This window comes from Mus pahari, chromosome 13 (assembly GCF_900095145.1).
Source record: "Mus pahari chromosome 13, PAHARI_EIJ_v1.1, whole genome shotgun sequence".
NCBI classification, from domain to species: Eukaryota; Metazoa; Chordata; class Mammalia; order Rodentia; family Muridae; genus Mus; species Mus pahari.
Window position 1 is genome coordinate 45213308 of NC_034602.1, and position 13410 is coordinate 45226717.

Here is a 13410-nt window from a genome sequence, read left to right on the forward strand (position 1 = left end):
TACACATGGGAGAAAGGGTAAACTGAAAGGTTAATCTAGAATTCACGGAAACACTCATTTCAGCCCTGACAGAGTGTGAGGCTGGGCAAACATCGCAGATGCAGGCTTTGGATTCTTGGAAGGGAGCTTCCTGCTGCCTTCACTTCCACAGTTGTCAATGGTTAGCAGGACAATCGCGTTCCTGTAGGGCGTTGTTTTGTGCGTTGGGGGTGGGGAGGCTCCTAAGGAGAACACTGGGACCGGACCGGACCTTAGCACTTGGGATAATGACCACGGTGACAATGAAAAAGAAAAGAAGCCACTTCCTGGTAGTCAACTGTAGAAAAATAATTTTATTTACTACTGTAAATAAAGTAGTGCAAAGATAGTTTGAACCCACAGTATTGCGTTACTGATTTATTTACTACTGTAGCAGCATACAGTGCACAGACACTCTGTTCTTTTTTGTCCTCTTACACACACACACACACACACACACACACACACACACACACACACACACCCCTATACAGACTCAGGCAGGCATAAGGGGTGGTGATGAACCTATGAGCTAACAGCGTGTTTTGTTTTCTGCGTATTCCATTGCTGCCAGTCTATTCTAACGGTGACTCATGGGGAAGAAGACTACTCTTAAACTGTAAAGATTTCCTAGGTGTTATTGCATGTGTTATGACGGAAACATAAACGATACCCAATAATGTCATCAAATGATTTGGAAGCACTATGACCCCTAGAAAAATCCACAGGGGAAAAAAAATGTAAACCAATGTACAATGCTATCGCCTTCCCCGTGTGTGGCATGTTTGTCTCAAGGCTCCTTCCAGCTGCTGGGTTTGGGACTCGGAGAGCAACCAGCTGGGCTTTTGCGGAGCAGGTCGCGGCGGCAAACCGAGGAACTGAAGCATCGTCAGCCTTGGAGAGAAGTTCCTGGTCTCTGGTAAAAGGGGATGAAGAAAGACTAAAACTTTTAAAAAATGCCTCTCCACGGGTGGGAGTATGGACGCTCCACAGGGCGGACTGCGGTTCCCAGAACAGTCACCAGGGAAGTCGGACGCCTCAGCTCGCCTCCCCCATTCCCCTGTTTTCCGGGTCATCCTTGAATCTGTTTGATAACTACAGTCTGCTCTGGGTATGTTCTCGTTTAAACATAAACAAAAAGACACCAAGTGCAAAGTTGGCATCCAGTTCGCAAGACTTTTAAGGTATTTATCAGTGTAACGCCTGGCACCAGCCTTCCCCAACCCGCCGCTGCAAGGACAGTCTCTCAGCTGGAGAGACCAGGGGTGCACAGTTCACCCACGAGGCTCAGGGCCGTTAGCCATCATGGGTGGGTCGTGGTCGGAGGCATCTGCAGCTGGAGGCACAGCTGGACTTGGGGTGGATGAGGCGGGGTCTGCCGAGCCCGAGGCTGGTGCTGGAGAGGAGTGACTGGCTGCGGAGACATATAAACAGAGTTAAGCATCTGAAAGAAGCCCGTGCAGAACACCAAGCCCCACCCAGTAAGCAGGAGGGGATGCTCCTTGGCTGGTGGCCCAAACTCTAGGTAAATATACAACCTTGGACCCATTATCTAGGTTCTTTGAACTTTTGTGTCCCCTTCTATAAAATACCAGGTTGGAATAGCTGTGTAAAGATCCCAGTGGTTCTCATGACCTACAGTTCTAAGTCACTGAGTATATTCCAGGATCTCCAGGCAAATGGTTGCTGTGGTCACTTTGATAAGCTTCATGAGCTATGACCCTATTCCCTCCCCCCGACCCATGATGCCAATATAATATAACCATAGACAGTGTCAAACAGTCAGAAGAGGGCTAGTTTTATTTGCATTCTTATCCCATTTGGATTGTGTGTCAAATTCAGCCCAAGTTATTTTATTTAAATAATTGTACAAAACAACTGAGAAAAAAAATACAATTGCTGTATTTCCACAAAATTGTTAGGTTTCCGTGGTTTTCAATATATCTTTAAAAGAGAGGATAATAGCCCTGATTTTAGAGGAGCGTTTATCAAGTTTATGTCAGCAGCAATTTTCTTTTCTTTTTCGCTTGTATTTTATATGTATGAGTGCTTTGCCGGTGTGCACATTTTTATTTTTATTTTTTTATTTTTATTTTTGTTCCACTTGAGTGCCTGGTGACTACAGGGGCCAGTAGAAGGTGCTGGATTCCTTGAAAGTAACTACACATGGTTGTGAGCAGCCCTAGGGGTTTTGGGAATTGAACCCAGGTCTTCTGCATCTCTCCACCACCTCCCGCTCCCCCCCCCCACACCGTGTCAATAATTTTCAAAGGGTAGTGGTGTTTCCTTCCCAAGGACAGAGCCACTGTCTGGAGACATTTCCACTTGTCACACCTGCCCAGGAGTGGGGATAGGATATTGGCAGCTACTGAGTGGAAACCAAGGATCACATTAAGCCTCCGGCAGGACTCACGACAGCCCCACAGCAGTAAGTGACCAGCTCTGAAAGCCATCCATGCTGGAGGGGACAAAACCTGCTTGATGAATTTAAACCTAGAAGTGCCCCAGGTGACAGACGGTAGGCTCTGACCTTTAATGGCCTGGTGACTTGGGTGAGGTATCCACATGCTCCCACCTCCAAGAGATGGAGAAGGTGGGTGGCTCTGTGGCACGGAACCAGTCCACGGCTTAAGTGAGAGAAGATGGGTGGCTCTGTGGCACGGAACCAGTCCACAGCTTAAGTGAGAGAAGATGGGTGGCTCTGTGGCACCAGTCCACAGCTTAAGTGAGAGAATGAACTTAAGAGGCTTAGAGCAGTGCTTGGCAGGCGTAGGTATTCGGGAAGTGTTACTGGGGAAATGTGCTAGGATTTGTTCATCTCAGGTACATGGCACTGGGGACTGAGAACAGAACTAAAGCATTTGCTTGCTGGATGCCTGCAGCGGCGCCCTGTTTGAGGCTCCAGGATAACAACAACATGAACTTCAAAGCCAGGAAAGACTAAGAGTTGGAGAGTACTGATGGGTAATCTTGAGCCGGCTTTCAGCTATAAGATGGGGGTAGCAACACCCAGAGCTGTGTGATGAGCTAAGGTTAGCTCAGTGGCCAAAGCCTGTGTAGGCGCAGCTCGTTTACCTGTAAGCAGTGATCTTAATTAAACGTAATAGTGTTTTAGCCCTACTGACTTTGTAAAGCATGTGTGCGGGTCGGGGAGGGGTGCCCTTTTTATCATATGTATCATTTTTTTGCACTTAGTTATTTATAATGTCTATGTGTAAGTGTGTGCATGCACCAGACACACATGTGGAGGTCAGAGGACAGGTTGTAGGAGCCAGTTCTCTTCCTTCCAACACACGGGTCCAGGGATCGAATGCAGGTCTTCAGGATTGGCAGCAAGCATCTTTAGCTGCTGAGCCATCTTGATGGCTCATTGGAGCCACCTTTTTTTTTTTTTAAGATTTATTTATTATTATATCGAAGTACACTGTAGCTGTCTTCAGATGCACCAGAAGAGGGCGTCAGATCTCATTACGGATGGTTGTGAGCCACCATGTGATTGCTGGGATTTGAACTCAGGACCTTCAGAAGAGCAGTCGGTGCTCTTAACCACTGAGCCATCTCTCCAGCCCTGGAGCCACCTTTAAAAGCCAATCTGAAAGGTGTGTACCATAGAAAGCTGCCACCCTGGGCTGACAGTCCAACTCTTCAATGGCTCTGTCTGTGTATGGCCTCCCCCCCCCGGGGGGGGGCACCAGCTTTCTAGCAGGTTGGCCTCTCTGCATATGGACAGGACTTCTCTTTAGGGCTCCTTTCAACACCCACAGGAGATGTGGAACCATAGAGGAGAGGAGAGGCCAGGTGTGGTGGGATGGTGGAACATTACTAGGGCTATTAAAGGCTCAGAGGCAGGTGACCAAGTGAGGAGGTTCAAAGACCACTGGGCCACAGTCAGGAGGCCCAGTCTGGGTGTGTCTTCTTTCCCTGCTGTTATCTACCCCTGGGCTAGATACCGACTTGTGGATATTTCCTTTCTAACATCTTAGAATCCCTGGTTCCTCTGTCTCCTCTCCTGGGAATGGAAGGGCTTGGGGCAGCTGGTGTCTGCACCCCCTTTTGCCATAAGATTTGCCTTTCCGGTGACCTCTGTGGAAGTTAATACAACACTAAGGCGTGGACTTTCCAGCTTAGGGAAATGCCTAAGTCACCATGGTAACGAGATAAATCAGCAATTGGTTTTCCGATTAAAACAAAAAGTGCCAATGTGTAAATGCAGAAAGAGTGCCTAATTAGCCCTGCCACCACTTAATGCCTCTGGACGGGGACAACAAGGAGTGCTGCTGTTTCCACAGCAAGTTTGTTATTATCTTTGTGAGGGGTCTCTCCCTTCTGTGGGGGCTGCAATCACTGCACGAGCCCCCCTGCCACATGTCCTAATTTTAAAGTGGCCCCTTTGTCTCTGCTCACCTGGAATGCATGCTAATTTTGTTATTGGGCTGGAATTGAGGTAACCAGGGATACTGTCGTGCTGCTTAAAAAATTACAGAGTAATTCCAGAGAAGTGATGTGCCGGTTACTGGCTGGCTGGGGGGGTCATTTTCTGTACATTAGTGAGAATAATCAGGAGCTGGCACACACAGGACCCCGGGGCCAATGGCAGTCGCCGCCTGCTTTTGTATGGCTCACTTTTAGATGGGAGAACAACAACAAATAATAATAATAATGAAATAAAAATAAAAACATGAATAAGATTTTGCGATGTGTGTGAAAGCATTTGAAATCCAAATGTGTCCACAGTACAATTTTATTAGAAGCCCAGCCAAGATGGGTGTTTCTGATTTCCAGGGACAGAGTAGAAAAGCCAAAGCAATTGTTAACTAATCCCTTAGAACAGTGTGCTGCCTGGGTGGAGCTCGGACGGCAGAGCACTTGCCTAACACGTGCAAAGCCCTTGATTACATCTTTAGCACTAAACTGGACTAGAGATGTTGGGCTACATTCCTGGCCTTTGGGAAGGAGAGACAGGAAGATCAGAGGTCGGGCTCTACTACAGGGCAAGCTTGAGGCTATCGGGGGGCTATGTGAGACCTTGCTGACCGCCGGCTGCCAGTCGATCGGATACAGCCTGTAACAAAAACATAGGAGGGCGTATACCGAAATGGCAGGCCACTGGTAAGAATGAGGGACACAGAGGTGGCCCTGGACGTCCTCAGCAGTCCAGGACAGGTACAAGAGGGCGTCAAAAGCTGGGGAACAGGAGTGGTGGGGAAGACTCCTCGTGCAAAATCTCTGACTTCAAGACTATCAGCTTGCTCCATGAGCACTCTGTGTGGTATTTCACTGTGCTTTTAGCAGAAAGCTCATTAGTTAGAAACGTAGAGGAGAGGAACAGAGCAGAGAAAGGTTTTAATTAGTCTCACTTAGATCATTTTACACTCCGTTTGTTTAAAAAAAAAAACACACAACAAAACAAACCTAGGTTAACCACAGCTTGAAAGGACGAGTCTGTGTGGGGCATACATGGGCGGTGTGAGGACCGACAGACTGGCCTGGGCCTAGACTACCGAGTCATTCGTCATCCCTGGTAGCTGGAAGCTCGCTCTACAGACTGAGTTTTATGTGGTGTATTCTTTAGACATCAAGTTTAGAGTCACGTTGCAGATGGAGGTTTTTTTTTTTTTTGGTCTGAAATGAACGAGACCAGACGGGATTCAGAGTTCAGATTTGGGGCCTAGGTTAGACTCCATGCATAATGAAGTATCTTATGGCCTCAAGTCAAAATGTGAAATTCATTATTTCATACACACTCCTCGTGTGCATAGATTGAAAGGTAATTTCGTGTGGTATTTTTAGCGCCCCTGCATTTTGACTGCAACCTGTTACGTGAAGTTAGGTGTGGCAGTTATGTCTTGTGACTTTGTGCCAGCACTCCAGTTTCTGGGTTTAAGAACTCAGGATTTAGGGTCTTTCTGATTCTGTGTTTTCAAATTTCAAATTTTCAAAAAGGAGGACTCTTTCTTTGAAAGGGCACTTCTGTTTTCTCTTCCTACTGCCTCCCCGCCCCCTCCTTTTCAGGCAGGCAGCCTGGCTCCAGGCCTCTTTGGTTTGAAGGATGTTTGCGGCACACACAGGTGGACATTGGCTCTGGACTTACTCTACTTTGGGACATTAGGGGTTTCAAAATGGCTGTTGCTCCATTAAGGTAATTAGGCTTGGTGTCTTTGGTGTGGAGGGAGAGGCGGTGCTTTTGAAATACTCTCAGGCTGTGAAATAAAGCTTTTTTCTGGAGTCTGGGGCGGGGGAGGGGGCAGGGGGCGGGGCTGAACTGTCTGTGGACTGTTCTAGCAAAGTGCCCCCCTCCTTTCCCCAGGAGCAGCCTGAAACCGGAAGGCACCAAGGAAAATGCTCATGGTTCCGTGGACGGCTGAAGAACCCCGGGCAGAGTGTCCCAGAATCTGCGTAGGCCTGGAGCAATGGGATTTCTGCTCTCAGACCTGTGGCAATCAAGTAACTCCAGGGACATTTCTTACTCCGAAAAGCGCTAGTCTCCTAAAAGCTGTAGCTGCCACGGGGAAGCAAGTAACCATAAACCAGTTTCCTTAATGGCTGTAAGAAATGTACAGAACTCGTCCCCAGTCTTGTTACTTGTGATGAATTGGGAACACATGTGTTTAAATGCTTCTAAACTGAAAAGTCCCACAGCATAGCAAAAGCATGCTAGGCTTTGGTTAACTCTTAACAGAGGCAAAACAGTCTCGTTAAGTATGATCGCCTCCTTGTGGCAGAATTCTCTAATTGCAGGCAAACTGCCCCACAGGACAGGATGGACTCTTGACAACTACCAGCTTATAGACACCAAGTCATCTCATTTGGTTCTCTCAGCTGCAGAAAGAGGTAGGCAAACTATTCTTCCATTTTATAGGACAAACAGAGGTCCAAGCCAGCTTCTCCCTTGTTCAGCATTGTCCCACAAGTAGCAGCAGGGTCAGAATCTTAGCAGCTCTCTTCCCCACAGCTGGCGGAGCTAATGCCAGTCCTGTACCCCTGAACACAAGACCATTTCATGTGGCAAAAGCTGTAGCAGTTGACTCTACATCAGAGAGCATCATACGGACTTAGGAGAAAAACGAGGCTGGCTGGAGCTGAACACACAAGAGATAGGAACAACTTGCTGATAAACCATTAAAATGTAAAATCAAAAAAACATTAAAAACAAACAAACCCTAAAATCCTGAAAGGAATAAGAATCCAAATTTCTAGTGACGTTCCTCGCCCCATGCTGTTTTGGGGAGGCTCCCAGCTTTCAAGCCCATGCCTTCTTTACTGACTACTAACCAGCAGCCAGAGTGGATTAACATGGTCGGTCATTTCATTCCCTCATCCGCCATAAGCACCAGTCGTCCCCTCCAATGCCTGTGGTGCAAGGTGGGGAGAGTGGGCTCCATCAGCTCCCCAAGGAAATGCCAGTGGCAGAACCTTTGGCCTCCAGGAAGGCCACTCTTCTGTGCCCTGTCACCTGCCCATCACCTCTTCAGTCACCTGTTCTCCTGCGTGGACCAATCTTACTTCAAAATGGCTGGCATGTTTCCACTCTGAACCAGGACCTTTAGACATCAGTGAAAGGAATGAAGAGGCTCTCTGCATGAATTCCCACGGGGCTGGTGGGGCTGCTGTGGGCAGGCACATTCTGGAAGCCCGTGAGCCTCTCCTTTTTACTCTTGCTGTTCCTGGTCTAAGCATGTTTTACAGAACGGTAGCGTGGGCACGACCCTGAGGCTTGCTGCAAATGTCTAATCTAGGCTCACGCCATCAGAATCCTCATGGGGTCTGATTCCTGCATGCCCAGTAAAACTAAGACGCGGTAGGCTAGAACTTACATATAGAAACATTATTTTGTAATAAGTTATATTCTTTTAATTATCCATTATAGTGCTTTTAAGGCAAATATGTGTGTGGGCAGGTTGATTATAAATTTTATTTCAAGATTCTAAAACCAATTAGAAAAGATTCCTACTGTGAAAGGGGTAATTAGCTTGAGATAGCTTATAACATCTTAAAGCACTGAGGTTTTTGAAAGCACGTTTTCAGTTTGCATCCTACATCCCTCTTGGCCTCACTTCCTTAGTCGAACAGTTGCACCTCTCTGGCCTCAGTTTCCTCGTCTGTAACATGCTACAAGGAGAATTAAGTTCTTAAAGATCACATCCCAACTAAATCTTCTGAGGCTGTTAAGAGGAAAGGGGGGGAGGGTACACTGGAGAAGGCAAATGAAAAAGTTTGAACAGGGAGGGAAAGCGAGTGACAGAGTAGCCCAACGAGACTGGACGGGGAGGGAAAGCAAGTGACAGAGAAGCCCAACGAAACGGGACCAGGAAATATACGTGATATATGAAGGGGCAGGAGGGACAGGGAGACGAGAATGCAGACGACTGACAATGAAGCCCGGAAGCCAGTGTCTGATAGAGGCTCCCACCCGCCCATGAATTTTCATGGCCACCAGCTGGTGTACAACCATCAAGGCAATTTCCAGCAACCTTAACAGAACTGCATTCATAATAGTCACAACAGCTTTTCCACAGAGGAAAAAAATGACAAAGATAATTTGAAATGGAAAACACTGACAAGATGCAAAATAAATGTGCTCTACCTGGCAACAATTTCAGCCGCGAGACAGTGTGCCCTAGGGAGATATACGCAGGCGCAGAGGACAGGGCCTCCAGCCCAGCAGGGCTGTGGACCACAGCCTGCACCTCCTCCTCCGGGAAAATGAGAGGAAGACTCTGTATTCGCCTGCGAGCAGAGGCCAGCCCGCTTCTCTCACTTTTGATTATCTGTTACACAAATAACAGCTATGTGGACACTCCGCTGCCGGCCTGCCAGCCCCTAATTACCCATTTGTACTTGTTTCTGTTGGTCTTTTTGATCCATTTCCTTTTTTTGTTGCCATTGGTGGAAAATCTGTCACTCCCCACCAAGAGACCTTTGTGGGTTTGAGCCCCTGCTAAGTGTGAGATATTAATGTGAATGGTAGAATTGGGGCCCTCCTTTAACCCTAGAAAGACAAATAAAATAGCTAACATCCATTGAGAGGGTTTTGTGTATCACTCTCATTTAACCACAGTCAGCTCTCATTTAACCACAGTCACCATTGGGATAAGCATCTTATATGCATTTTTTATTGTCCCCCTCATTTTACATCCTTTAGAAGTTATGTTAGACTCTCTTTTGATTGACCAGAAACTGGGAGGTCAGAAAGGTTGAGTTACTTGTAGTAAGTCACACAGGTACTGAGTAGCTAAGTCTGGAGTCTAAGCCCCGTCAGAAGGGATGAGCGTACTCATTCCATTTCTGCTAGCTTGAAAAAAGAACCTTGTCTAGCAAGAACCAAAGTGGACTCTCCAAGTCCACCTGGCTAGCTAGGCACACTTATGCATTATGAGTATTAGTGTATTCTTTCATACTTTTGACTGCATGACTGGGAATACTTCATACAGTAGCTGGTTTAAAATGAGGTTTTTCAAGCATATATAGGCGAAAAGAAAACACTTTAGTTTGTTTTCTTTTTTTAAGCTCAAAATATAAACCAATTACACTTTTTTTTTTTTTCTGAGACAGCGTTTCTCTATGTAGCCCTGTCTCTGTCCTGGAACTCACTCTGTAGACCAGGCTGGACTTGAACTCAGAAATCCGCCTGCCTCTGCCTCCAGAGTGCTGGGATTAAAGGTGTGTGCCACCACTGTCCAGCTTTTTTTTTTTTTTTTTTTTTTAAGTTTGAGATTTGTAATAGTCTGAGGCTCCCTGATAGTTGGGGACTGTGAGACACTGTAAGGACTCCTCTATACCAAGCACGGACATGCTCAAGAAATGAAGCATGACCAAGATTATGAGAAGAGGGCATGGCGCTTGATGGGAGAGAGAAAGACAGCCCTTTCTCCTTCCCTCCTGCTGCGGCTTTAAAGGAAGCTTTACCTGAGACATACTGGAGATAAAGCACCATCCAGGCGATCACCACAGACAGCAGGAAGGTTCCCAGGAAGTAGATCTGCAGACATTGGGAGCGTGTGTCAGATGACGGTGGCTGGCGGGGGGCTGGCGGGGGCTGGCGGGGGGTGGGTGGGCAGGATACTCACCAGGGCAGAGTGCAGAACGGCACCCCAGAGAAGTCGCAGGTGAAGGTAAAGCCAGGCCAGGGAGCAGGGGCTAAGGGACTCCTCATTACTGAGACTCCAGCACCTGCAATAAAAGGCCAGGGTAACTGTGCTGTCGCTGGCTTCGGTGGCACCAGCCATGATTGGTCCCTCATACCCACATGTATTTACTTTTGCATATGCAGACTCCCTCAAGATGGCCACAGAGAATGAAGCTAATTAATTCTAAGCACTTTGGGGCTGACCTGGTGTTTGGAGATCCTAGCAGAAACTTCTGGGAAGATTCCTAAGGAAGACCCTGAGCACAGGATTTACTGAAACACTACTTCTGAGCGTCTGTCCAAAGTCCACGTGTAGAAGGGCCTCCTTATCTTCTAGAAAAGCTAATTAGGTGATTGTGATTTTTTTTTTTTTTTGGTCCATTCTTATGGAATGTCTTGGTCAGCACTTGAACTTCAGATCTAGAACATTCTATGACAAACCTGAAATTCAACGGAAAGAGAAGAACACCTAGGCTTAGCTGAAGCCTCTCTGACAGATACAATTCTGGCAATATTTTCTACCATTTGACATCATAAAATCAGGGTGATGCTAGATTTAATTAAGGCCAAAGCGTCACCCACTTGTCCCCTCCCCCCAATGTGCATTGATTCAGAGTGGCTCAGAGCTCACCTTTCATAGAGCTCCCGGAGTATGGAGGTGTTACTGGAATGGAGTGAAGGGTCGATTTCCAAGAACTCCAGAATGTGGTGTGGGACGACAGCACCTTCCTCTATGAGTGTGGCGAGGTTGAAAAATCCCTAAAAAAAAAAAAAAGAAAAAAAGAGAGAAAGAGAAAAGGCAAGCTCAGTAACTCCTGGGAAAAACCCAGACACACACCCTTCATCGCAATGTAAACTTTTACAACCTCTAAATGTTTTATCACAGTCCCTAGAGCCAGATGGTTTTGTCATATTCATTGATAGATTGCTCCCCTAAATATATGCATCTGAAAAACTTATTTGCAGGAGAGTGGGGAGATTTTCAAAGAACATTACAGCCCATCTGCTCAAATGCCAAGAAAGTGAGCCACCTTTCCCTTCTCCAGATCCCACACAGAACTTGGGGAAGTGAGTCCTTACATCATCAATGAAACCATAATGCTGATTAAGACCATTGCTTAAGGACCCCGCCTCTGATAACCATCAGTCTACTGGACACCTGATAAGATAAACAATATATGAGCACATACTTGAGATGTTCTAGGTATGTGTAGCAACACTCCCATGATTTCCTGTGGTGCAAATCTCAGTTATGGAAAATTTTCCTACCTCTTTCTTCTATATTTTGTTCCCAAATCTCAGAGCAGGACTTATCCTTTGGACTATGTAGTGCTAATAAAAGAATATCATTCAAGAGTCAGATGGTAGAGATGTGTCTAGAACATGGGTACTGTTAAACTATCAGAAAGAAATAACCCCTTCAACATGACGGTATGTGGCCAGACCAGGATGCCCCCCTAAAAGTAAAATGGCTTTCACTACTAGAGATCCACAAAGAAAAGCTGGTGTTGTCCTTCAAAGAAAGCCTGGTCACGTTTTAATGGCCTCCCTTTGACATTGTATTTCAATGGCCACTGGTAATAATTTATAGGCCATACACATGCACCATGTTACACACACTGGGACACACCAGCCCATGCAGTCACAGTTGACACAATAGCAGCTAACTTGTGACTACCTGCTGTGTGCGAGGCAGTGTTCTGCTTTATAAATAGTCACTTAATCTCATAACGTGAATCAGTATTGGTCCTCTCACACTTCTTATTTTACGGATGAAGAAACCGAGGCACAGAGGAGTTAAGGGATGTACTTGAGGTCACCCAGCTTGGAAGAAAAATGGCAGATCTAAAATTCAAGTGAGAGAGCACAGGGTCCAGAGCCTCCACTCAGTCTTTAGCACACTGCCAAACAGCCTCTAGAAAGAATATGGTGTGTCTTTAAGATGTATGCACGCCATTCATCAGAATGCACACCATTCTCCTTGCTTTGAAAGGAACTTTTAAGGCTTGAAGTGTTAGAAGAAAAGAGAGAGTGGTTATAAAACTGTAAGGACTCTGATCAATGGGAAAATAAGATCAAAATAGGTAGCAAATAAGTAGTCTAGACGAGCAAGCGTTTGTATGCAGCGCAGTGGCTTAAGGTTCATTATCAAGGAGGCAACTTTATAAAGAACTAATTATGACTCGAGTTTTCAAAAGTATCAAAGGACCAATAGATAAAGAACCAGGCAAAGAACAAGAATAAAGAATTCACATAAAGAAGATATGAAGAGTAGTTCGTCATCAACAAGTGCAGATGAAATGGCTCTCCTTACCAGTAATTGTGTAAAAAGCAATTTGAAAACGAGAGTCAAGCATCGGCCTGCAGTTACTCAGTTAACAGAATTAAACTAGCCATGTCACAAGGTTTCTGTCACTGTCTTCTGCTTATCTACTGCTCCCTGAGATAATGACTGGAAACTACAAACTGGCAATATTCTACTGTGTAGTCAGAAAACCACTGAGACTCCGTGACTCAAAAGCAGGGTCTCTCAGCATATAACTGAAGTATTCAAATCAGGGGGAGAAGTGGAGACCCGAAGGTGTTCATTACAGCCAGAGAGGAGGCACTCCCCAGCTCCGCTGGGAGACTCTCAATCTCCAGAAAGCAAGATAAGTGGGTTCCCACCCAGCCTGTCTATTATCCTCACCACTGACGTCTGTCTGTAACACAGTAGGACTGGAAACATACATGTTGAATCAAAAAATAAGTTGCCAAATGGTAGATTAAGCATTCATCAATGTGTACCAATGAAAGAGACTGTGTGATAAAATGTACACCAATGAAAGAGACTGGGTGATAAAACATACACAGTGTATCAATCTAGCAATAAGATTACTCTCAAGGAAGCATGCTCCCTAGAGATGATGTAATAGACATATCTGATGAGCAGGGGCTTGGGGGGACATGAAGTCATTGTGAAGAGGGGAAAGGTCACAGTTCAGAAAGATGAATCAGTGGGTAAAGGAGCTTGCTACCAATCCTGATGACATGAGTTTGATTCCAGGACCGACAGGGGGGAAAGAAGGGTGTCATTCCCTTAAAGTTGTCCTCCGACCTCTGCATGCATGCGATGACATGCTTGCCCATCTCCCTATACATATAAGCATACATACATACATACTAAAAAATAAAAAGCCCTGGCATAGAACTGCAGATAAGCTTATTGTTTTCAGTCAGGGTGTTTTTTTTTCTTGCCTTTAAAGATTACATTTTACTGCTCTTGA

General features: G+C 46.0%; 1 protein-coding gene across 1 annotated transcript in view; it reads right to left on the reverse strand.

Moving 5' to 3' along the window:
- Positions 1–312: 312 nt before the first annotated feature.
- Sel1l3 (SEL1L family member 3) overlaps positions 313–13410 on the reverse strand; it is a 112510-nt gene continuing 99412 nt past the window's right edge. Inside the window, exons 21-24 of the mRNA XM_021210528.1 lie at positions 10776–10903; positions 10086–10188; positions 9925–9997; positions 313–1432 (exon numbers count right to left, since the gene is read on the reverse strand). Of these exons, the coding sequence (XP_021066187.1) occupies positions 1293–1432; positions 9925–9997; positions 10086–10188; positions 10776–10903 (444 nt within the window). The 3' untranslated portion in view covers positions 313–1292. The remainder of the gene's footprint in view (positions 1433–9924; positions 9998–10085; positions 10189–10775; positions 10904–13410) is intronic.